Source organism: Nymphalis io, chromosome 14 (genome assembly GCF_905147045.1).
Source record: "Nymphalis io chromosome 14, ilAglIoxx1.1, whole genome shotgun sequence".
In the NCBI taxonomy this organism is placed as follows: domain Eukaryota; kingdom Metazoa; phylum Arthropoda; class Insecta; order Lepidoptera; family Nymphalidae; genus Nymphalis; species Nymphalis io.
This window is the reverse complement of record NC_065901.1, coordinates 6,075,858-6,103,262: the sequence shown is the minus strand read 5'-3', so window position 1 is coordinate 6,103,262 and position 27,405 is coordinate 6,075,858. Positions and strand designations below refer to the sequence as shown.

At 32.6% G+C, this 27,405-nt stretch overlaps 2 protein-coding genes across 3 annotated transcripts in view; one reads left to right on the top strand and one right to left on the bottom strand.

Moving 5' to 3' along the window:
• The window catches only part of LOC126773330 (elongation factor-like GTPase 1), a 106,550-nt gene that overhangs the window by 74,294 nt on the left and 4,851 nt on the right, over positions 1–27,405 (top strand). The window lies entirely within an intron of this gene.
• LOC126773423 (protein giant-lens) lies at positions 8–13,006 on the bottom strand. Its single transcript, XM_050494372.1, has 4 exons — positions 12,746–13,006; positions 2,387–2,511; positions 1,568–1,835; positions 8–1,274 (listed from the first exon to the last, which is right to left on the bottom strand). The coding sequence occupies exons 1-4, from the start codon at positions 12,935–12,937 to the stop codon at positions 1,017–1,019; spliced, it is 843 nt and encodes a 280-aa protein (XP_050350329.1). The 5' UTR covers positions 12,938–13,006; the 3' UTR covers positions 8–1,016.

Genomic DNA, 27,405 nt, shown 5'->3' with positions numbered 1-27,405 from the left:
AATAATATTAATTTGGAAACATTTATTCATTTTCTGTCAATAATTTAACTTATTTTAAACCTATACATGAAACAAATAAGGAAGACGTACCGTGAAATCGGTATGATTTTACAAACAACAACGTTTTTCATATTTACATACATATACATAATATGACTCCTGTTTGTGATCTCGTCTCAACTTGACATAAACGTACGGAGGCTAAATATCTAATGTTCACATCGTTTATATTTTTCATCCATTTACGTTCAACAATTTTTAAAAAAGAACACTATTCGCCGGTCCATTTTTAAAAATAATAAAAGTATCTTTAAAATCACATGTTTTCAAATTACTTAATATATATACTTAAAATATGGCTCTCGAACGAACATTATCGTATAAAAACTATTATACAATAAACAAACAAAACAATGAACATAAAATGTCTTCATGACTGGAATGGAAGACTGGGAACAAATATTAAGTCAAATAAGACTTACAAATAATAAACCAACAACTAATTAAGTATGGCAAGTAAATAATTAATATATGAAAAAATAATTTAAACTAAACGTTCGGAATGATACTTAATAAACTAATATTAATATTTACAAATATAACAGAAACAAAACGTAATACCAAGCACTACAGTAATTATATACAAGTATTTATAGTCAACGCTCTTTATCCGTAGGTACTATTTATTTACTACTACATAATATGAATTCGAAGCGATGAAAAAAAAAACTCGCGATTAAATATTTTTTTTAAATAATCATTTAAATGTTTCAACGAATAAAGAGTTTTGACATTAAATCAGTATCACTTAGATATATCGAATACTATCATCGTTCGTAAAATATCTTTGAACTATTAGAAATGAATTATTTTTGATGTCCTAATATAATTATTACTTTTTGTACTAAACAGGTAATGAGCAAATCATAAAAGCTGCCTAATATTCGAAAGCCAGTGTACGTTTGGAATGCACAGCAAGCGATCACAATTGCTATCAAGGGTTTCTATACTCGTTTTCAGTCTTTGTCGCCAACGAATCTACGTGTGTTGTACGTGTCGGGCGGTGGTTCGGGCATGCAGTAGCCGTGGTACGTGCGGATGTCCTCAGCTACGTATGTTACGCCTGGCAGTACTCCCGGTTCCGTGTGGTGCTTCGGACAAGTGTGATCCCTCGGGCACTGGCAGATTGTGTTGGCGTTAACCTCGTCTATCTGTTCGTGTCGGCGCCTCGCGCTAAATAACTTGCATGGCTCTTTCCTTGAACACCTTAACCTCTGTAAATGAAAATATTTAATTATTATTTATATCTCAATCTTACATTCAATAATTAATATTTTGTTTGTTCATCCTTAAAACATTATAGGTGTCATCAGCTGTATTCGCCCTTTTTTATCATACACTTGAATATTATACAATTACTTGAGATGTTGTTAAAATTTTATATTTTATATTGATTTTATTGTAACGTATCTGGTATGGTCTATTAGTGATCCATAATACTAACAACGATTAAAATTAGTTAGCAGCGCCACCAAGTAGCTAAAAGCGGAACTACGTAAATACTTACACTCTGCGGCGAACACGCGAACTGGTACTGATTGCCCTGCTCTCCGCTAGGTGTCGTGTATGGCAATTTCTTCAAAAGATATGTTACAGAGTTCTTCGGACAGTGACAATTGACAATTTGCTGGGTGGCGTTACTGTCAGGGAAGGAATAGATGATCCAAGCGGCGTCTTTAAAGTACCGACATTTGGGCAAACGCTTCACCGGTTCACATGTCTTATAAAGGGTTGTTTTATCGGCTAACGTGTGGTTGTCGTCATCTGATAGATCGCTGGAAAAAGAAATAAAATATTAAAGAACTATTATATTGCTATACAAAAAAAGGACCAACCGATTTGATTAAATTAAATTGTCTTGTTATAATGAGAAAAATTCATCATATAAAATATAATTCAAGTAGGTACGTGATACGTATACTAGTAATTTTACTACGTAAAATATGCATTAAAACCAATATGGTATGTTTATATAATGACAAGTATCCATATTAACGTAGGCACGTTGTTATTGTAGTTATTATTTATATTATAATCAAGTATATGTTACAACCGGTTAATGGAAATGAAAGAACTAAAAACAGTATTTAATGTGACACCGTTATCTACCCACGAAAGCCATCCATTGAGTCTAAGGATGATACTCCTACGTTTCTTGTGATCAATTCTTATTAACAACATATGGAAAGTAACCTTCGGAAAACGCCCCACACAAGCTTAAACATGATTTTGTAATATTTTGAAATGCTCGTTCTAAGCCATTCATCTTTTGTTAATAGTTTTGTTCGAATTTGATATTGTTTTTTTTTTTTTTAAATCAAATTACCTAGAACAAGGCCTGTGTCCCAGACATCGACACTTCCTCTCGATCCACGGCTGTGCTGAATCGTATAAATCTACTTTGCTGCACACCTGCCTCGCTCTGCAATCGGGTAGATCGTCTTCGGAGACCTGGAAATAAAAAATAATAATTTGTTACCAAAAGTTTCGAGCAAAATTGACTTAAATTGAATGCGAGCGCTTTTATTAAATTTGCATTTTTTCATTCGTCAAAGGATAAGATTGAATTGCAAATCTTGTCAATGATCGTTTTCATTTTTTAATACAGACTACTTATATGAAACAAAGTCAATGATCACGCAATATGTATTATATTTATGAAATTATCAATAGATACATTATTTTAACTAAAATGCGTTTTTTTTTTCATTTAAAATATATGCAATAATGTATCAATAACGTTCCTCTTTGTCGTTACTAAGTCATTCTACGTGTATATCAATGTATCGCAATTCATGACATAACATCCTCATATTCGACAAGCGAATCATACATACGATAGTAAAATAAACAATGCACAAATTTTTGTACGTGTAAATTCTCAATATAGACACGCATATAAAAGTGATTGGTGCCTTACGAATTCAGCACACATCAATCAACGTTCATTGAAAGATTCGCAAATCCGTGCGGCAGTAAAATTTTGCATGGCGAGAATTACAAAGTTGAACGTATTCGTATAAAAGAAATATCTTCGTTTGCAGCGTGGGAAATACGAAATGTGTTTGTCGAAAGTCGTTCGCACCTGCCGCCGTTTGTGAAGGAAGAAAACAGAAGTGGATTACGGGAGATCATTATAACGACGTCCGAAAGATGTTAATCATTATGATTCGCTGGGCACAACAATGTAGGGACATGTGCGCTTTGAATCCATTCACTTTTTTTGTGGCGAAGGACCATCGGTCTTAGGCCTACTTCCGACCGGAAGACATGCCATTCGACAACCTGTTAACGGTGGGAATATTTTTTCAACGCAAATGCTTCTCAGGGCTAGTTATGCCGGACATATTTAAAAATAGAATCAAAAGTTTGTTGGCACACATATATTTTTTTTTTTTATTTATTTATTTATTAGGGAAACATACAGCATATCGTATATTACAACTTAATATAATAATCATATTTTAACACTTATGCCAGTTAAGTTTCCACTACTGTTTTAACAGGGAAGTGGACTAATTTTGATGTTACATAAAATATAACTATTTATGACAAAGTAAAATTTTAACGTACATAGACATACTGTTGTTTTTTATACGAAATTGAAATGAAATATTCTATATATATATATATATATATAGAATATTAAATATATTTCATTTATATATTTATTCTATATATACATATATATATATGTATATATATATATATATATGTATATATATATATGTATATATATATATGTACATATATATATATATATATATATATATATATATATATATATATATATATATATATACATATATATATATATATCGAGGAATTACTGATATATAGTCAGTCAGTCAGTAATTCCTCGATATGTATTAAATTATAACTACACTTAATTTTCCTTATAAAAATGTTATATACTTTATTGTTAAAAATATATATTAGTGTACCGACAACCCTATTAAAATAGACGCGCGAAATACGTTCCTGCTTTTCGTAGTTCCGGATACACTTCCCGTTTCTTATGTATTGCGATAGATTTCGCGGAAACGGCCTCGGATGGATCTTTCAAAAGCCGGATATAGCCCTTTTGTGTAGCAAACAAAAAATGCCTGTGTTGATTGAACACAATGCACGGGTTGTTGACTTACTTCTTAAAGATTTTATTTAAAGGAGTCCCGACCTCGTCTTGAATGCTAATGGCGCAAGAAGAAATTTTTTTGACATCACAGAATTTTTAATAAAGCAAGCAAACTAACTATAATGTCATTGTTTAAATTTGACGCTTGTTATAATATATTATGTTAAATAATTGAATTTAAATTTAATGAAAAGATCAGTTCGTTTTCAGAATATGAATCAAACATTGTTGCTAAAAATTGGTTTGAATTTGAGTTGTTTCTTTTATCTATATGAAACATTACAACTAGGCGGATTTACAAAAGTTTGTCTTGACCAATTACGTCCATATGGTTTTATTTAAATTAAAAAAAATCGTACGGGACTTAATTAAATAAATACTACTATCAACATGTTAAATTGATATCGCGTGTCTAATTTACCCCCATGAATAAAATATGCCGATTTCCACACGACTAACCAATGGTACATTATCTTTAAGTTCGTCGGATGTAATTTTTTTGAAAGTCCAAGACTTGACCGACGGCCGGGGCGACGGTTTTAGGGGACGTTTCATTTTCGTCCTTTTCTACAGCTTTAAACGAAGTCATTGCCATTTGAATATTGACCTTAATCCTTTAATAATAAGACACATTACGGTAGAGCTTTTCGTTGTAAAACTAATCTTAGCATCAAATTGTCAATCTTAAAGGCCTATATTTAGGCAGCGTTTAAAATGAAATGGTACTTACACTTAATGAAATAGGTCATAATTTTGATTGTAATGGGAATGGAGATGAATGTGTTTTTCTCGTGGAGGCAGATGGGGGGGTCGCGGGGCGAGGCATCCGGTGTGAACAGGTGGCGTGCCGCGCCCACTCTAATGAAATAATCTGTGCCCGAGCGACCTTCCACAACCTTCCAAGTACGCCTAGCCCTACGATGTGGGCACACGCCTCTGCTATTTCTTTTTAATCTTTTATTCACAAACAATTGTCTGTATGAGTTACGTAACCGTCAAACAAATGTTAACCCACATACGATTTTATAAATTTATTTTAATTTCAATGCTTTAATTATAAAATATAAGTTAATTACTTATATCAAAATCAATTCAGTTTTAGTAATCAAAAAGTTTTAATACGAGGGGATCAGTTATTGCAAAGAGGATCATCGTTTCCGAATAAATATTGAATATCGTTACATTAAATATTAAATCATTATCTCGTGAAGACTTTATATAAGTACTGCTTTTAAAATTAATAAAATATGTTTATTATTCTATAGGCTTCTTAAGTGCAGTGCCTATTAGCGTTTCTAGTTCATTTGAACTTAATTTACATGTAGGTACCATATAACAAGAAGATTAAATTAATATCTTATAACCCACGCGAAATTGTAGTACATAAATTATATTACTCCAATTAGCCGTTTTAATTACAGTACGCGTTGTAAGATGTACTATAACCCTACACCAACACATAATTAAATCTGTCGGTGTACTTTAGTTCATATCATCTACGAAATAAGAACTATAATAGAATGTATATATAAATTCGATCCGCGCGTTGTACCGGGAACACAGGTAGCTACAAACAAATTACCAATCCGGGTAATAACGACTCGCCAGAGGCTACAAATTTATATTATTTATTATAACTGTAATTAGCTCAAAGCTTTCGGCGTTTCGTTCTACATCCGTCCCGTTTAAAAATCTGCCGTTGCCGTTGTTTTTTTTAAATTAGTATTATATCCTTTTAAATGGTAGGTTTACCTTTTTTTGGGAAGAATATCATTAAAGAAAGGAAGTCAGAATTTAATAAAAGATAATTCGTGCGAAAACAGAAATAAATAAAATTAGTTAAGTTATATTATCTATACGATTTTGTTTATAGCTTGTTGAAGATAATAATTTAAAATTATATTAATTATCTATTAAATTATACATTTTATGATTTTTTTTTCTCGTTCTTGCTGCTTATTTTTTATCGGGTTTTATTATTTGAATAAGATTAAATCTTTTAACAGCCTGTACTTAATTTTTCTATAATTATTTATTATTCGACATAAAAAAAAAACTAGAAATAAACATATTTTTAGTCTATGAGTCTCCTAACCAATACGACCTTCTTAATATAGTTTAGTACGATATTATATGAAAAAATATAATTCAAGACAACGCGTGTTTGACAAACTATGACGATAACTTGTAATTTATTTTTCTCCAAATTTTCTTTATTTTTAGTCATGTATTATATGTATTATTATTAAATATTACATTTTAGTAGACATTTGGGGTGATGAGAACCACTCAACACATATTCTACCGCCAAACAGCAATTTTTAGTATTGTTGGGTACCGATTTGAAAGCATGAGTGAGCCAGTGTAATAACAGGCACAAGAACATCTTAGTTCCCCAGGTGACGCATTGTGATGTAAGGAAATATTAAAATGTATAATAAATCAACTGCATATATAATATCACTGATTGCGTAAGAGATTATATGTATACGAACCGGGTAACTCAGAATATCAGTAAAAGTGATGAAAATAACGTATTGACCATATGAATTATGACGATAAAAAAATTGAAAAATCTTTTCACTGTCCCCTGGTCTATTGATTTTATAGAATATATGTTATAAAATGTATAAAAATGAAGTATAGGCATTTTAATCTCGTGGCAATCATTAAAATCAATCTAGTGATTTCCATGTTATTCGTGCACAAACAGACAAACAATTGTATACGTAACGGAATCTTAACGCCTTATATATTATTATCGTACAGTTCAAATCAACAGACTCGTCCCGCCCATGTAATACGTGGGCCGAAAACCGTAGTCCTATATAGTATTCAGTAGTGCTCTAAAAGACATCAACGCTTGCCGGAAGCATCGCCGAATGCATTGCGTACGCGCAGACTAATTGAGTCGCCGTATATGGCTCCATTGTTGAGACATGTGTCCAATGACACTTATGATATGTACTTTGATTATATTTCGTGTTACGTTGTTACTACGGCGCGTCGTGCATTATAATTTTTTTTTCTCAATTTCTTCGCTTTATTTTCGACGTTGTAAAATATTTTGCTTATTTTATTTTATTCAAATAAATCCGTTCAATATGAAGTTTTCTGAAATCCTTTTATGTTTTTATTATAAAGCTGATATTTTTTTTATATTCAAATAATTTATACGTAGTTTATATATTTTTTGTATCTGACTTATGTAATATAGTTATATAACTTCGCACGTAATGCACGTATATACAAGCATTTAAATATCAAAGCGTCTAAACATAGCCCCGTATAACAGTAGGGCACATCTTGTGTCTATTGTCGCCCTTCCATCTGGACCTATTCACAACGCACGTGTCCTTTTGACATTCTACCAAGACGCTCAAGTGTCTTGAAGGGGATCTCAATGTATGGTTAAGCGATTTTAGTTTAACATAAGACGTTTACTGCAGCTCCGTCTGAGTTATGTAATGCGAGAATTTATAACTTTATATCTTTCGATATGTATCTTAACTTATACATCTATAGCAAACGTTCATGCTATGTGTTATTCTCACTACAAAACTTTTCCAAATAACGACAATCGATTACAAAGAAAAAACGCAACTTCGTCTGACTGCAAACTTATATTTAGGAAATATCCTATATTATAAAAAACTTCATTTAAAAATTTTATTAATCAAATTTCAATAAAAAAACACGTTAATAGTTACAAGATTACTAAAATAGAATTTCTTATTATAAAAAGCAATGATGTAAGTATAGATCTATAAATAAAACAGAATTGAAAATAATATTCTAAATGTTTATTTAAAGCTTGTCCAAAATTAAAGTCACTTCTAGATCACTAAGTCAAAACTTGTTTATTTTTAAAACGATTGAGAGAAATAAAGAAATAAAATGCTCATCGTATTTAGGTTTTTTGTCGCGTAACGCAGGTGCAGCTTTGACTGTTCGGTGTTTTTTTCTTTTTGGATGTTTTTTTTTTTATAAAATTCTAATGCGTCGTCCACAAAGCTTGAATGAAAGGTTGTATAAGATATTTACGTTTCTTAAATAAACCGTTACATAAATGTGTAACGCGTAACTTTGTATTTGTTTGCGTAATATCATAGACAAATCTAATCTTAATATCATATTTTATATTCAAACAAATGATATCCCTTCCGATACTAGTAAAAATAATGTTCAATTCAATTAAGTTTATATGAGTAAAATGGAGATATGTTTTTAAAGATTTTCAAGACATATTCTATAAATTTACAAATGAAATAAAGCTTAGTGTACAACGTGTGAAATCTATAGATAGCATGATATCTATAAGAGATATGTTGTCACTAAATTCGTCTTTACCAGTGACGTTGTTGACTCGCTTCCCTCTCGAGGTCACTTTTTACATTCACTGTATTGACTCGTGTCTACCGTCACGCTATTTGTCCGACCTAACCGTGGAGAAGCGTTAATTATCTCATTACTTACCCATTTCATTGGTTCAATCTGATCTGTCAGTGTTTGATGGATATAAAATTTTTAGGGCGTTTTTTTACGATGCAACAATATACACTTCAATCTTCGTGGTAATAGTTGATAAAATTTGATTTAGTTTTTGCTCTGCATTAACAATCTCGTATTCTATCGCAGCTCATGATAAAATTGTGCTGGCATAGATGTAAGGATTCCTTGACTGTTGTAAGTTCTTAAATATTATTCTGTCGTTTGTTTCATCAATTTTTTTATTGTATACAGCCAACATTAATTAAGAGTAATAATAAATTATTCAAATGCTTCTTCATATTTCATAGTCTTTCGTTTTATTGTTTTCATATCAATAACAATTATTGTTGTGGCTAAATATTTGGATTTCATTATTTATGTCCAGCTGGTTTACCCGTTACGTCCTTCATCGCTTATTTTCTAATTCTAATACAATATTCATACATATCAAATAATTTTTCAATTTCAAATTTCTTGATCGATAATTAAGCAAATAAATTAAATGCTACGCAAGATCTCACTATAACAACAATGAGATAATATCGATAAAGGTTTTCTCTAAATAGTTCTCAATTAAAATCTAGAAATCGAGTTTTATACAAAGCTATATTTAATGAAAAATATCCAACGTGAGCATTTTGACCCGACGTTGTAGGTATCCAAGCTAATCATGATTGATGAGTCGATACCGATTTGCTTTTAATATCCGCTTAAATTTTATCGGATAGTAATAACTTAAAGATATTATAAGGGATGAATCAAAATAAAAAACGAAATTATTTTCCAATTAATTGTAATATAGGTCGTTCTGATTTCTATATATATAATAATAAGATAGACAACTGCCAGTCTCACAGGCAATAAATCACACTAGTCAAATTGCATGGCCATTATTCTATTGAAGCTGTCAAGAGTGACACTGAGGTGTGACTTTATCCTATCCGTTCGTCTAATCATTTTGCATCAGCTGACGAGTGGGGATAACATTATTATGATCATGTAACATATTTTAGAATTCCTATTTTGAATTTTATTTAAAATTTAGATAAAAAGTTTTAATAACTAAATTATTACTAATTTAAAAAGAATTTTATGTTGTTTACAATTGTTAATTATGGAGTAAATCACGATTATAAGAAGAAAAATTCATTGTCAATTTTATCTTCGATTTGGTGAAGATTTCTATTTAAATACTATATATATATAGAGAAATCTAGTGATTTTTATTTGTTAATTTTATTACTGTTTTCACATTGTAGATTTCAATTGCTCCCTTATCAGTCTCGATAGTCTTCTTTGCAAAAAAATACGAATTACGTTTATATTATTTCCGAAAAGTGTATCTTTTTTTAAGCATATTTATTTGGATTTACTAAGCAGCCGTCGTAAATGTGTACGAACTACGATAAGTTTGAAAAAAAAGAAATAACTTTACTTTATATAAATAAATGATGAATGAATGAAATAAATAAATGATGCTGATTTATGGTATAGTGTAATCGTTACAAAAAATAAGAAACTATTCATTTCTTTGTAATAGCAATAATGACTTCACAATTTAATCATTTTCAATTGTTCCCGGTTTTGAATGAGGAGTTCTTTATGAGGTGAAGCAGATGATCATTGACCAGCACCCTCCTGCGGTTTTGTCATTCAAGAAAGATCTTTTGTTTATTTGTCGGTCTTTCGGTTCATCCATTCTTTCGGACTGCAAGTACTACCGCCACTCGAACTAGACAACAGATATTCCTCCACCATTGTTGTAATATCCGTTCAATTTAAAAATTAAATTATTTATCTTATTGTAATTATTAAACTAAATTTATTTTTCGAACTACACGAATCAGCCTCACGACTTATCTGTCAAGATTACTCTCGCATAAAAGAATTATGAATAACCGACAAGATAGCTTTTAAATTCCATTCCTTGAGACGTACGAGCAAAGAAACGGTTACCGTTACGAATAAGCTTAAAGCCAGTGACATAAAGAGAGAAAAACTTTTTTTTTTTTCAACCAAATAGCACACACTGTCCGGGGCGAAGCGTCGAACGTAAGTCATCGAAGCTGTCAAGATAAGAATGAGTGAATGAACACCTGCCGCTACCAGTGTTACGCATGCTCCTACGCAGCCGTGCAACATCTACTATATTATAATTTCACATTTAAATGCATTCAAAACACACCGGCATTATCACTTTTATGGCGTTCGACTTACAGAAGTTTTTGAAATGTGCAACATATACTTTAAAAACTATTATTGGATGGACGCAATTACATACCTAGGTTAAAGCGATTATCTTCTTGAATCGACTTTAAAATTAGGCATAATAATATGATTAACGTTGTTTTTAATATATGACTGACAAAACTTGACATCCGTGACTTTTATTTTTTATTAATATTGTACGTAATTCTTTTTTTTATAGAATAGGAAGGCGGACGAGCATATGGGGCACCTGATGGTAAGTGGTCACCAACGCCCATAGACATTGGCATTGTAAGAAATGTTAACCATCGCATATATCACCAATGCACCACCAACCTTGGGAACTAAGGTGTTATGTCTGTCCCTTGTGCCATTTAATTACATTGGCTCACTCACCCTTCAAACCGGAACACAACAATACCAAGTACTGCTGTTTTGCGGTAGAATATCTGATGAGTGGGTGGTACCTACCCAGGCGAGCTTGCACGAAGCTCTACCACCAGTAAAATTTATTCTACAAGACTCCTCCAATATAACTCCAATATAAGTTTCTCCGAAGAAATTGATGTGTATATTTGTTCAGTTGTTTTGATGATGTTGTCGGTTCAATTGCTTTAGAACTATATCGTTGATTTCCTACTCGCATTTATTGGTCACTGTTGCGCGTATATGTGTCGGTATTTTTAAATTTAATTGGGCCAATTACTGGGTGGGTCCTTTCGTGGAACGATTAACACGTGACTAATATCTTCTAGCTAGATCATCTTAAATGTGTAACCCAAGGTTCAGGAAAATCGTTCAAAGAAAAATTCGAAATATTTCCTACGTCTCGAAACGGGTTCCGAGTGTTTTTTAGTAAATGGGTTCCGAGTAAGAAGGTTTACGGATTCTATAGAAAAGGTCATACAAGCATAAATCTTATAACAAAATTATAAACGTAAGGTCAACGTAGGTATAAACTTATAGATATTATATAATTCAATATGAAATATAAATTTCTTTCTTAATATGATAAATTAAAAAAATAATAATGTTTTAATGTTCACTTGTAATGCAGACGACGAATTATTTAGAATTACAATTTGCAAATCAATTTAGCAGAATTCGATATTAAATGAGACTTCGTACACATACCAATTCTTTTATTTAAACGCTTTGTATTGCTTCGTGACCATCGTCACGACTTATTACACACTTGCTATGCCTTATGAGATAATATGTCAAACCACACGTACTATTAATTAGGAGAGTCGAATAATTATATTGTCTTATCGATACGTAAGAAATATAATTAATTCAACGAATGTCGCATAGCATTGACTTTTCGCGCCAATATTTCATTGAAGATTCATAAGGCTTCTAACATTTTTTTTTATTTCATTTTGTTTAAATAACGTTCGTCATAGAAGTTTATATCTACGATATTTCGCGAGTTGTTCTTTGAAATATGAAACGCAGTTAGTCGGCTAAGTTATTAAGATTTCCACGAGTATTTCGACATAGCTATTTAATATTATAAATTATATTTTACGCGATATTAACCGGCCCCGATCGTTACGTTAAGATATCGGAAAGCATAAGAGTTAAAACATTACTTCCGTTGTGGCGAATTAACTAGTGTCGATCGAGGAAAGGCCTTTTTAGGTATATACATAATAATTTCGTAATTAACAACTACAGAATTAGGTCGAAATAATGCAAGTTACGACACGAAAAACTCAAGGTACTATTTCATTACCGCAAATGCGGAGAATACAACTTTCCACGCAGATCTATAAGAAGCTATTTTATATTTAAATATTAACTTCAATCGTAACGATCAAGGGAAATTTAATCGAAAGGGATACTCACTCCAGTTTGATAGAGAATCTTTAGTCCACTTTTCGGTTGTAAAAAGGTCCGTCTGTGCGGAAGAAGTGGAAGTTTGTCCGGCCTTCTGATGTGGATCTCTCCGGAAGGCCTGAACGCCTCGAGAGGCGTCCGGATGACGGCTCGGACGCCGGCCAAAACGCTCGCAAAGAGTAGTGTAGCTATCACTTGCATGTTCGAGTCACTCACACTTGTCGATATTCGTGAACGTAGAGCGGACCGTGCGAGTAGTTTGCGGGTCGGGCGAGCTCGGACTGACGGCGGGCGCGCCGAGGCAGGTACCACTTGGCCTACGCGCCCGGTAAAACCACCTCCGACGACGATCGGTACACCTTGATACTTTGGAGGCTTTTAAGCGTGAGCTTTAATATTTTATTATTCATATTATATAATCTTAATTCATATTTTCAGTACAACATAGTAGTTTATTTTAATAAACTGAATGTTTAGGCTTTTTTGTTAATTTTTTAATAAAATTGTTAGATACTTAGTATAATGTTAAAGTATGTATCTAAAATAATTTAAAGTATACAGTAATTTAATCTAATTTGTTACATATAAATTAATCTAGTTGAAATGTTTTATGGCTGTGCTAATTTCCGATGAGAACTTTTTTTTTATATACTCAGGTTTTTTGCTTGAGCAAAATATTCATTAAATATTTTTTTTATAAAAGTAGGCATATATTTATTATTTATGAAACTAGAAAGTCATTATAAAAATATGTTAATTTTTAACACAATCAGGAAATCGGCCGTGTATTTAATAGTCTCGGAATGTTCCATAGATCAAGAATGTTGCGTCGCGCTCGGGTTGACTTCCTACCGACGATGTTTTTTTTACACAATCTTGTTGCTCGGGCATAAAGATACGTTTATATTGATTTTAAGTTAACACTTAAAGAAATGTTACAATAAATAACTTTATGCCCCCTTAAAACGTTGGTACTTAAAATATAATTAAAGAATACCTTTTTTTTTATACTTTTATCAGAATTATACATTTAAACATGTAACATCAAGAGGTAATAACAGCATTAAATAATTGCTGATATTTTTTTCTTTTATCGGTAAAAAAAGGGAATTTTACAACCGCACTCGAGGAACAATGAACATCCGATAATCCCACTCGACCACTTTAAGTCGTTCTCGTAAATAGCTTTACAAACACAGCACCTTCAATTGTTTCAAAAGTTATTTCGCAGAACAAGAACCATTCATGAGAATTGTAAATTGTCAATGTAACACAGCCATAGGCTGTACACTCGATCCCTTTATTAATACATGCTAAAAAGAGAAAGAAATCGCTATTGTAATATTGTAGTATCGTATCGTTATGTTGTCTGCCTCGCTTCATTTATGTTCCATTGTAATAACGGATCGCCTGGTCCTTTCTATATGCTCGTGAACGCGACCTTATGTGATCTTCTATCTCGCTCGCTCCCATTCAGTGTCCGCGCGCTCGCATGAATGAACCGCTTCTTATGAATGAGTGGACAGTCGCCATAGTACTATGTATACCTACTGGTATACGTGTCTTGTTCTCGGAACATAATACATATTGGAAATGTCAGAGTACGTGTGAACGAAGAAGCTACAAAGCAACGAGATACAGCATAAATTATTATTATAGCTCTTTTTTATTTGGTTCTGACGTCATGATTAATCTCTGAAATAGATTTAGATATTAAAAATGGTTTTATTCGTTGAGCTACCGTAGAAAATGTATTGATATATAAAATACGATTTAGTATAAATATAGATAAAGTGTAATAGATTATGCCATTTCTATTGAACTACCTCGTTCTAAGGACTTGAGGTTATATCTTTGGATGTATGTACCATGGCACGTGGTCGCATGTTTTTTTTTTTATTTCTTTACGAATGCGAAGGCAGGTTTTATTGGGATTGAAATTTTGACAAAATTGTCCGTTATTTAGTTTATACTTTATTTATAAAGCAGAGAAAAAAACGTCACGTCACGGGGTATACATTTAAAATTCGTACATAGAAAAAAAAATCTTTAATATATCTTACAGATGTTTGCAAATAAATGTGTCCCATTATGCACGTGTACGAAAGAAAGATTGAAGAGTGAAGAAAAGTTCTTACGAATTACGATAACAACTACACTTTTTTTACTGTATATTTATTTGTCTTTGATATCATCCACGTGGATTTTTTAAAAGATGAAATAGAAAAATTTAAGGTCACACGTGTATCAATTACTCATATTGACTGCTAATCATCTATTCAAACTGTTATTCGACGAAAACATCGTCTGATATTTTTTCGACTCTCAGTCAATATCCATCAGGTTCTATATTATTTCTCTGTCAAATTTCATTAAAATCGGGTCCGTAAAATCACGATAGAAAAACACTGTAAGACGAACGAAATTGTTTTTTATTATTTATAATATACAGGATGTGTAAGCTTACTCATATCTAATTTAAATAGTTGTAAATTCGACTTTTTTGCTGTAAAGCTATTAAAAATATAAATACGTAAGACGCTGACTTTGTAACGCTATTTTTAGCGCATGATTTTATTCTTGCTTCGATTAATTGATTTATTTGCAATGCATATTAAAAAAATTGTAAACGTTAAACTTTGGTTAGATTACATTTCATTTTTAAATTATGATATAGGTTAGTTTATTACAATGTATTTACACACAGCAACGAAATTGTTCTTCCGGAATATGAAAACTGTTTATTATCTATTTAGACGACTGCCCAAAAAATAATCTAATGAGTTCATGTACGTTAATGAATTTACTCTTAGACCATAACTTTTAAACACTTAAACAAACTTCAAAGGCTATCGTTAGAATCCTTATACCATCCCACCAGAGTGACACTGGCTGGAAATTAATTCATTCAGGGCAGAGGTGTTTTTTTTTATAAATAAAAAATGTATTATTAGCTGTTCTTGGAATTAGAAATCCTTTTTTCAAACAATATTCCGAATTTGGCGCCCATTAAAATTGTCGCCCGGGGCAGGTACCTCAGTAGCCTCCTAGATTCGGGATAATGAATAAATCATACATTAAAATTTATTACTTCGTTTACAATATAGTAAATAAAGCATAAGCATATAATTTTGATTACAATGTAATTACATTTTACTTTCAATTTCAGTTTTCTATTAATTTTAGGAGAATTTACTTCAATTTATAAGTAAGTACATAGGTAAATGTTAACTTATTTAAACGATAGCTTTTCAAGACATTTTGATCCCTTAAATCTTGTGTTTTTGCCTTATATGCCAACTCAAGATGTGAGCTGTATATTTCTTACCGAGCTTTGAAAAGGTTCTCAATATTCAGTTAAAGCTTATTACCGATATATGGACAGACATGATTTATTTCCTTCATCTCATTGGCTAGTATAATTCGAAACGATTTATCTACATCGATCAGAGCCTTTCCAATTTCATTATTGAAAGGGGATCCTTTCAATTACTTGAGTAGAACGACCCCATCTCAATCAGTGGGTGTCAAAAGACCCGAGTGGGAGAATTTTGTTAAGCGCACCCGTCAATCGATGATGCGCCTCCACTAACCTTATAGAGACGGCGAACTTTCAGTAAAAGCATTATCAAAGGGATTCCTCGTCTACGTAAAATCTGCCAAATATCTCCTTTATATAGTTTGTATGTAGACTACAGTTCAAATGAATGTGATAAGAGCAATAGAATGATGATGCATTCCTAAAGATTGGCATAAAGTTAAGAAATAAACCTGTAAGCGGCCTACTGCTGAACTTTTCTAAACTTCTTGAACTGAATCCTATTATGTGGCTCCAATGTAGGCTTCCTTTATCATGAACACCTTATAAGCACACGGTAACCAGTGGAGCTTACCGGGCGTAATATCGCAACCTTCGATAACAATTCACGTGCCATATGGGCTTCATATTTGCTTTCATCCTAAACGCATTGCCATGTCATTCTCAAAATAAATGTATGTACTCAATGTCTAAACGAAAGAAGTCAAGAGAATGTCTTAGCTATTACATTAATTCCCCGTCCCGGCTTCACGCGGGTAGAATAAGGATCTTAATAAAACATTTATATCATAATACATACAAGTCCATTGGTTTACTTAGCGCACGGCAGTAAAGCTCCCATTCGGCATGATATTTTTTGAAATCATATTTCAACCCATCTACACAAAACCATAATGATGTACACCTAAACCTACCTCATACATCACTTCGTCTATTAATGAATACTGTATGTGAATCCATTCCGTAGTTTTTGAGTTTATCGCGATCAAACAGACAGAAGCGGATGAGGGAATTCGTTTTAGAATATATAGTGATATAGCATACAAAGATAACTCTTCATAAAATAGGAAGCTTAATCCTAGCGAATATTATATTTATAGTCAATCATTTTTAAAGTTTAGACGTCCATTCAAATTAGATTGTAATAAAATTTTCGAGTGCCCTCCATGTTTATGCGTATGCTTAGCTTGAAAGGAATTCCTGATTGAATAAACAAATGTCGGTGTAGCAAGCGCTAACAGATGCTGAAATTAAAACATTACATAAACTTAACAGAGCAAATATAAAATTGTTTTTTTAACAGTTTTGGAATAAATAATAACTTCAAAATTGGTTCTCAATATTTTTGTTGCTTAATCTTGTGCGATAATAACTAACTGATGTTTTATCGAGCGTCAAATTTATTCCGTGTTAAGTTAACGCATAAACCGAAATGTTAATCATTCTTTTTTTATAATTAAATATTACTATACAAACCCTTCCGTGTCTTTACATAAACTAAAACAAAATAATTTCATCTCGTTGATCCTACACTTTATTAACAATAATATAAGTTTTAAATTGAATAGAAAACGTAACATTGATCTGGTAAAAAGGAGTAAATGTATTTTTACCACCACCATTTCGATTCCTATAGTTTTTTTTTATTATTATTATTTAAAATGTTTATAAACAAGTAACTCTGTGTATAGTAGATAAGAAAGGAAGAGCTCTCAAAACTGAGTGCATTGTCCCGATAGTGGAGTAAACAATGGCGCACTTCAAACTCAAGTGGTCAGCATTTTTTCCGCACCCCATCGGGTGAGAAACTGACGATACCATTGGCACGCGCACTCAAACCTTTTGTGAGGTATTCTATCGTATTAAGATTGTATTGTTCTTTACTGGGAAGTGACATATCCGGTGCGACCCATTCTTCCAAATAACTTAGACGACGTTAACCCGCTTAACAGATAATATAACTTCTTTTTTTTTAGTTTTATCACTTTCATTCGCTGATTGGTCAGGACTATTTATATATTAAGGACTAACGTGTATAAATTAAAGTATTTTTTTTTAATATATACTGTATTTTTTTATTGATATGTAAACATTTAACAAAATAGTTTTTCCATGGAATTGAAGTAAATTTTATATATTTTTAAGATTAATGTCTGAAATTTTACGAACTTCTATTAAGAATATTATAACAATGATATTTAGCAAAACAAACCATTAAATAATATCCTTTGTATAACATCACAATAAGTTGGTATAACAAAATATGTATAAAAGTTCATTAAGTACCTAATTATTTTTAAGCGAACCATTAAAATTTTGTATTGTATAATTTGAATGAGAATGTTTAAGTATATATGTAGATAGTAACTTTAACCTGAATAATCCAACGCCACACAGTGTCTGATGTCACTATCTTGATGTTCACGCAATAATATCACGCGATACGAAAAGATGCTAATGACGAAAACTACACTCATTTATATTGCAGTTGTTAGAAAACTTCGTAATGGTTTGTTTTAACTTGTACTAAAATAATAATCACCGAACACACGCGACTGATTCTCAAACGACACGAGAAGTAAACGATTTCACAATTAATACGGAAGAATCTTGTGCTGATTTAGAATTATTAACCTTTTGTCATTAAAATATAAATTTGTTGAGCTCATAAGAAATATTACGATTTTCCACGATCAGAAACAACCAGATCATATAAAAAAAGAGCCGAGATGGCCTTGTGGTTAGAACGCGTGATTCTTAACCGATGATCGTGGGTTCACACCCGGGCAAGCACCGCTGAATTTTCATGTGCTTAATTTGTGTTTATAATTCATCTCGTCTTTGACGGTGAAAGAAAACATCGTGAGGAAACCTGCATGTGTCTAATTTCACTGAAATTCTGCCACATGTGTATTCTACCAAGCTGCATTGGAGCACGTGGTGGAATAAGCTCCAAAACTTCCCTACAAAAAAGGAAAAGAGACCTTAGCCCAGCAGTGGGAAATTCACAGGCTGTTACTTTACTATAAAAACTCAACTCAAAGTTAGCAACGAATTCAGAACGGTGTATCCATTATTTATACTTAATAAAAATAATTAACGTTTAACGAATTAAAAATGTTATTAAAAGTACTGCACTGATTAAGATTATTACATTAACTGCTCTACTTCTAACAGCTTACAATACGAGATAAAAGCAAATTTGATCTCGTTGTTGCTGCTGGCTGAATAACTTAAATTAATATCATTTATGGCAACTCACAATAAAAAATACCCACCAATCTACGCGTGTATTATAAAAGAAATTTATATTGATTAAGTACTTCATTAAATAATTAAAGTGACAGAAGAAATGATTATTTATAGTTATTTTGAATGTTATTTTTTGTGTATTAATTATTTCTAAGTGTTGTTGTATTATAAAGTTTCTGAATAATAAATTGCTATTTAAGATCTTTTATAACTTGTATTTTTATCTAAAAGTTTAATCAATGATTGGTATAATTATAATTAATAATTATACCAATCATTGGTATAATTGGTATTATTAGTATATTATAATTGGTAAATCATTGGTATTATATTCAATAGGGGTACGCGTAACCGTTGGTTCACGCGTGAATGTGCCGACGCTGTATCATCTAAGCAGGCGGCATATCGCGCGTGGATCAACGGCTGCATTAGCGGGACATCTAACATTGACTCACTGAAAGCAAACTACAATAAAAATTCCAAGTCCTGTAGGAAGGCATACACGAGAGCGGATGCACAGCGCATTGTACAGATTGGTCATGACCTTATTTCGCATCCTAGGGGCTCCCGTAGCTTCTGGCGTCTGACCAAGTCTGTGCAAAACAATTTCTGCCAACCTTCGCTGCCACCGCTCAGAAATCCGGACGGATCGCTAGCTCACAGTCCGCAGGAGAAAGCCGACCTCCTGGCTAAACTCTTTGTCGACAATTCTGTGATCGATGATTGTAGTGCGCAGCCACCAACAATACCTTCATGTGGCCACACGATGCCTGACATCAAAATCAGGCAACGTGATGTGCGTGCGGAGCTGCAATCACTCGATATACGGAAAGCTAGCGGCCCCGATGGAATACCAGCCATTGTGCTGAAGAAGTGCGCGGCGGAGCTGTCTCCTGTGTTAACGCGCCTGTTCCAACTTTCTCTCTCTTCGGGATGTGTGCCGGAGGCTTGGAGAAGAGCTAATGTGCAAGCGGTTCCCAAAAAAGGGGATCGGTCTGACCCGGCAAATTATCGGCCAATAGCTATCACCTCAGTACTTTGTAAGGTGATGGAACGAATTTTAAACAATCAACTGATCCATTACCTAGAAGATCACTGTCTAATTAATGATCGTCAGTACGGGTTTCGACCAAAACGGTCCACAGGTGATCTTCTAGCGTACGTAACGCACCTCTGGGGTGAAGCTATCGACAAGCATGGAGAATCGTTGGCTGTCAGCCTCGATATCTCCAAGGCTTTCGACAGGGTCTGGCCAGAAGTCTTCTCTCCAAGCTACCGGCATATGGTCTGCCTGTTCAGCTATGCACCTGGATTGCCAGCTTCCGACACAAGAGTAGCCTTCGTGTTTTAGTAGATGGTTGCGCTTCACAATTCTATGTAGTGAATGCTGGCGTCCCCCAGGGATCTGTGCTATCTCCCACACTCTTTCTTTTGCATATCAATGATATGCTCTCTCTTGGGAACATACATTGCTATGCAGATGATAGTACAGTGCATGGTGGATACCACGGACGCGCAGTGGCTGGGCGGGCGGAAACTGAGGAGAGGCGGGAGAATCTTGTTATTGAACTCGATAGGACATTAGAGCTCATCGCCAAATGGGGTTCTGATAATCTTGTTGAGTTTAATGCCAAGAAAACACAGGTGTGCGCTCTCACAGCGAAAAAGTCACCATTTTACCCTCATCCCTCCCTCTGTGGCACACCGCTGATGATACAAAGCAAAATCGCCATGCTGGGGATGGACGTTCGCTGCGACCTTAGTCCAAGGGATTACATCGAGGCTATTATAAAAACAGCTTCACGGAAACTCGGAGTTCTGAACAAGGTGCGGCGTTTTTTCACGCCACAACAACTGTGCCTGTTATACAAAACACAGGTACGGTCTTGCGTTGAATATTGCTCGCACCTTTGGGATGGCTCCGCTAAGTACCTACTGGAGGCCTTGGACCGGTTGCAGCGACGTGCAGTACGCATTATTGGCGACGTAAAGGTCACAAACACCCTTGAACCTTTACAATTGCGTCGCGAGATAGCAGCACTGAGCGCTTTCTATCGACTGTATCACGGCGAGTGCTCTGAGGAATTATTCTCTCTAATTCCTGCTTCCCCCTTCCTTCTTAAGTCCACGCGAGCTGGTTCTCGATGTCACCGCCTAACTGTGACATCAATTCCATCGCGCACAAAGAAATTTGGCAACTCCTTTCTTTGTCGCACTACCAAAAAATGGAATTCCTTACCAGCTCACGTGTTCCCCTCCTCTTACAACCCGGGTTCCTTCAAACGTGAAGAGGCATCTTGCGGGCCGGCAAGGCGGGGACGGCTAGTACAGAACATTCTTCCCGACTGTACTGGCCGTCGTCGCGTTTGGACTCTACTACCACTTACCATCAGGTGGAGTAGAGTCATTTGCCATCCCGGGGCATATAAAAAAAAAAATTATTATGTTAATTAAAATTATATTTAAATAAGCAATTAATATAACCAATATAAGAGCTTCGTTCCAAAAGAGAAAAAAAAACTTCTTCAAATTAAAAAATTCGTAATTTCTTCAAATTAATAAATTTGTAATCGTTCGTAAATTTTTTGTTTTGTCTTAATACAAATATTAAAACTTTACATTTAAAATGTTACTAAACAATACGGAAGTAAAGATCCGACTAGGTATAATAAAAAAAACGGTCATGTCCTTTGATATAGATTCTTGTGTAAAGACGCCACGTGTAGTGTAAGCACAGAAACGAGACACGACAGTCTTAATACAGCAAAAATTGAAGAAGTCAATTGTGTGCTTAAAACTAGGATTTTGTTTTACTTCTGCGTCTTCTCATTTTGCCTAACATGTTTTGTGTAGTATTTTCGTTTTCGATATAATGTCTAATAAATAGCAATGAAATGTGTTTTTTATTTTTACTTATTAAGTTTATATTAAAGGAAATCAATTCATATAAATGTATTATAATCGTTTGTATTTGAATCGAGTCTAATAGAAATGCCTAAATCTGAAACGAATTTATGATAAAATGGAAATAATATAGATCTCCAATCAGACTCTTCAATCCTGTCAACAAACATTACTAAACAGTGTAATGATTTGAAAAGATTTATTATATATATATATATATATATATATATATATATATATATATATATATAATATTATTATTTTAAACAAAGATCTTATGCAGAAGTGGAAGAATGCGTAGAAAACATTTGCGTAGGGAATCGATAATTATAATATTATATAATAATAAAAAAACTGTCCATTTTGACATAACTATAAACTGTAACTATATTATTTATCAATCGTTAACCGTTTTTAACTTTGTAACTTGTTTGTTTTTAACAGGATGGGGTATCACATACCCCATAGTTATAGTTTAAGTGGGTTCCATACATTCATACACCATCATGACGTTACATGCGCGTTTCAAAAATAACCAATTTTATGATTTCTGCTAGTATTGTCTGTAATACCTGTATAAACATCTTGTCTTAAGTCTGTGTTTAATTGCTCTCATATTTAGAATTAATGTTTTCCGTTACCCATCTTTCATAAACTGCTCGACTTATTTGTATGTAGCTTTCTCTATGCCTATAAAATATTTATTTATATATTATTATTGATATAATAATTGTACTCATTAATAGATGAAATTAGATTTAAAAAATATTTATTGTTGATGCTAATAAATATAGATGTACTTTTCTTGTAATCTCTCTATTTAACATTGAGCGATCATATCATCCACGTGCAAGATCACAACAACCCACGTGCGACCTCTAGAGCCTGATCGGGCGCCATCGATTCCCGAAATAGAACAATAATTGGAGCCAATCAAATGGATTCAACTGCACGCCTCGTGGATACCACGATTCAATATACAAATAAAATTATTAGGTCATTTGTAAATAGATATGAAAATGCAATTATTTGAAACAATTTTCACAAAATTATATTTATTATCGTGACATAAATTTGTTTATATACAAAATGTAATTTAATAATAATACCATATAGATTGTACCATGCTATGTATTAGAGCATCGTCTGCTCCAATGCATTTAAATAAATAAATAAATAATATCCTGGAACATTATTCAGACACGGCCATCTGATCCCAAAACTAAGCAGAGCTTTTACTATGGAAACCAGACAACTGATATACTACATATACTAATTTTCTTTTGTAAATACATACTTATAAAGATTTCAAATTGTATATATACTTAGAATATTGATTGTGATTTTTTTATATGAAACAGGTAGAAAGACTGGCAAACGGCCACCTAATGGTATGTGGTCATCGCCGCCAGACATGACATCTAGGTAGACATTTACGCTGTTAGTAATATTAACCATTCCTCACATAGCCTATGCGCCACCAACATTGAGAACTAAGATGTTATGTCCCTTGTTTACACTGGCTCACTCACTCTTCAGACCGGAACACAACAGTACTAAGTATTACTGTTTGGCGGTAAAATATCTGATGAGTGAGTGGTACCTACCCAGACAAGCTTGAACAAGGCATTACCACCAATTAATACTATAACATCAATTAAACGATACAGTCACTGAAACATAAACTCAATCAAAATAATGATGAAAAGTTAAACCAACGGCACGTACACCACGTCTGTGGAAATTTGTTAATTTAAAGGAAAAAAAAAAACTTGCAAACTTATTGTTTGTCGCTATAAGAGTCGCGCTTAACTTTAATATTTCAGCTAATATTTACTTATTATATAAAAGTACAAGAAATAAAAAAGATACTGGAATGTCCTACCTTAGATTATATATATATATATATATATATATATATATATAAATTGCGTATTTTGGTAGTTTTCTATCCTTACTGTTTTTTGTTATTGTTGGTAATATGTATTTATTTTAACGGCTTATATTAACGTTTTGTTCCTCAAATTAATAAAAACAGCATTAGTCAATATATATATAAAAAAGAAAATATAAATTGTAACACCCACGGTTTTGCTTCAAATTGCGAATCTACTTGTAATATCAACAATTACACTCATGAACTTTTATATAGACTGCAGTGCAGTGCTCGAAATTCGAAATTAGTCAGTATTGAAAATTTAAGGAAAACATTTAGGGATGTTCATGTTTTTAACCATTTTTTATACTATTATATTTTATATTTTTATTATTATATTATACATTTATAACAATTTACCACAGCATTTGCTACCAAACAAATAAAAAGCGATTAAAAAAAGTACTGTTTCGTCTTTGCCTATATATATATAGTTTGTTTTGTATCCAAATATGTTTTTAAAAGTTTCAAACTTAGCCTTTATTTGAATAGTAAAGAAATAAAATGTACAAAATAAACCCACTGGCACGATATGTTAATGTTGTACGTACATGAGAAATTGACAAAACAACATTTCTCATACTCTAACTTTGAGCACCAAACACATCTTAAATTAAGGGCATCACCAGATGTTACAGGAAATAAGTTCTTAGTCGTACACGTAAGTACAACGGATGTTAGTAACGAGACCCGCTTCCTTCGATAGTCTCAAAATATTGTGCATTCTTTAATATTTGATAATGTTATCGAATGTTTTACATAATCATATCTGGTTGACGTCTTCATTAATAAATCAGATAGTTACTGTATTTTGATGAATAATATAAAATTTGTCAAATCATGTACTACTAATTTATGCCTACGTAATATAATACACTATGTAATATCCGAACTTAAAATAAATCGATCTTAAAAGCATGGATTGATTGCAGTAAAAGCATGGAAATGTCGATGTGACGATGACGTCAAGAACGAGTCGATTCCGTCGAATCGGAAACTCGAATCGCATGCAATTTGTCACCGACGAGCCGACGGTAAAAAGCGGTCCATTACGTTTTTCTCCCTTCCCGTCGATCGTTTCCCGTCACGATAACGAATAACATAAAAACAAAATCCGATCTGATCTTGAGGATATTCGATAATAATACTTCTCATCACGGGCAGTCGGCTGAAAATATTTCTGGAATTGTCGCCGCGCTGTTTACGTTTTTGCTATTCACTCGAGCATACGTAACGGCCAAGTTCTATTTATAACCTTGAATTGATAAGCATAATCGACAATTTTTTGCTTGTACCGTTTCATAAAATGGTTGGTTTTGGTTTTCACTAGCTTTAAACAAGAATTCAATATTAGTTCTAGATGCAAGATTTCTCACAGTATGTACATCAATAGTTTTATTACAGTACCAACTGTACCTAAGCTACTCTACGCGTGACAAGAATGTATATATTTTTTCTTTAATTATAAAAAAATATCAAGTCTCTCAGTCAGTCAGTCTCTTTCTAAAGTTAGAAAATGATAACTTAATCAATTCATTTTTGCTAAATCTGTTCTATTCTTGTTCTCAATTCAAAAAAGACGAAGTGCGAATTTTCAAATTATTTGGTTAATATTGATTTGGCGTGACTGTAACAAACCTATAATATTATATGGTCATTATTATATGTTTTGCCTCAGACATTATTGATAATAATCATTGATAAGCGGGAATGACTAATTTAATAAATGAAATCGTATAATTAAAAAATTTAAAACCACTACGGCTTACAAATCGACTTAGACTACACTGAGAGAAAATAGCAATGGCCAGGTACTACATTAAATTGTGTTATATTTCCGCGTGCGCCTGTTGGCTGCGTTTATTTGCCGTTCCGTTACGAACAACCGGAGCTTGTAAGCTTATTATAAGATGTTTTTCTATACCGACGGATGTTTGCGGTACGCGAACATTATTTTGATGCCCGTCACAGTAAATCGATTCCAGCGACACTGAAGGTCGTATATATTGAGGGAAGAGATGTTTTTTGGAACACTTTTTTCGAATTTTTTGAAGTATTCTCTTATTTAAACTTATATTATCGACACCTACGTAACAATTACAGTTAAAAAACCTTTTCAAATATTAGGTTTTGTTTGCCAGTGATAATTAAGATATTAAATCTATCACTAGAACCAAAAGTGAGTGCAAAGTTTTATCTCAATTCGTTAGATTTAAATATATTTAAATTCGGTAAAAAAAATTACTTAAAACTATTCATGATCATATTTTTTTATTAAGTAAAAACAAATAAATAAAACTTTAAAACGATATCAACTTATTTTATGTCTCAAAAAAATATTAAAATAATATACTACTAATACTAACACTTTATATATTAAGCTTATTAATAAAGATTTTTTTAGCGAATTTGAATAAATAAAAATCAGCTATGTACATCGTTTATGTTAGTTAATAGCGGAAAAATATTTATAAATAATTTGCTGCATAAAATTAACAAGTATTACAAGACACCCACGTGAAATCTGTCGTGACTGATTACATTATAATTGAGATCACATGTTTCTGCTCCGTCATGTTCACTTTTGTTGATATTTATATATATTTATATCATGAATTTAAACGTGTGTTTTTTTTTTAATTTTAAAGGGTTAAACAACGTATTTATTAGGTATTAAGAATATTAATAATAATATTAAGACAAATCTAAATAAGTTAACGACGAATCTTATAATAATAATAATAATATCCTGGGACATTTTTCACACACGGCCATCTGATCCCAAATTAAGCTTGTACAAAGCTAGTGCTATGGAAACCAGACAACTGATATACTACATATACTAATTTTCTTTTGTAAATATATACTTATATAGAAAATTACACCCAGACTCAGGACAAACAGACATGTTCATGCACACAAATGTCTGTCCTGGGTGGGAATCGAACCCACAACCTTCGGCGTGAAAAGGCAAGTATCTACCAACCACGCCAACCGGCTCGTCAATAATTGTTTAGTTTTTGTTACAAAAACACGAGATTTAGTTTATTTTACTGGTAATGTATCAAAAAACGGTCGAATTCGATCGAAAAAAATTATGAATTTGAACCACACTGTTACTATATATATAATGAAAATATAAAGAGTATTCATGATTATTTCATTCGACGACTGCTAGAACCCGACTAAGAAGTACAAGCGTTTGGCATTGTTATTATTATTAAACGACGCCAAGACGTAATTATCAAAATTCAATCT

Coding starts and splice junctions, on each gene's coding strand:
- LOC126773423 (XM_050494372.1), bottom strand. CDS start 12,937: ATGCAAGTGATAGCTACACTACTCTTTGCGAGCGTTTTGGCCGGCGTC. Junction 2,512..12,745: donor AGATTCTCTATCAAACTGGA/GTGAGTATCCCT, acceptor TTTTATTTCCAG/GTCTCCGAAGACGATCTACC. Junction 1,836..2,386: donor GGACACAGGCCTTGTTCTAG/GTAATTTGATTT, acceptor TTCTTTTTCCAG/CGATCTATCAGATGACGACA.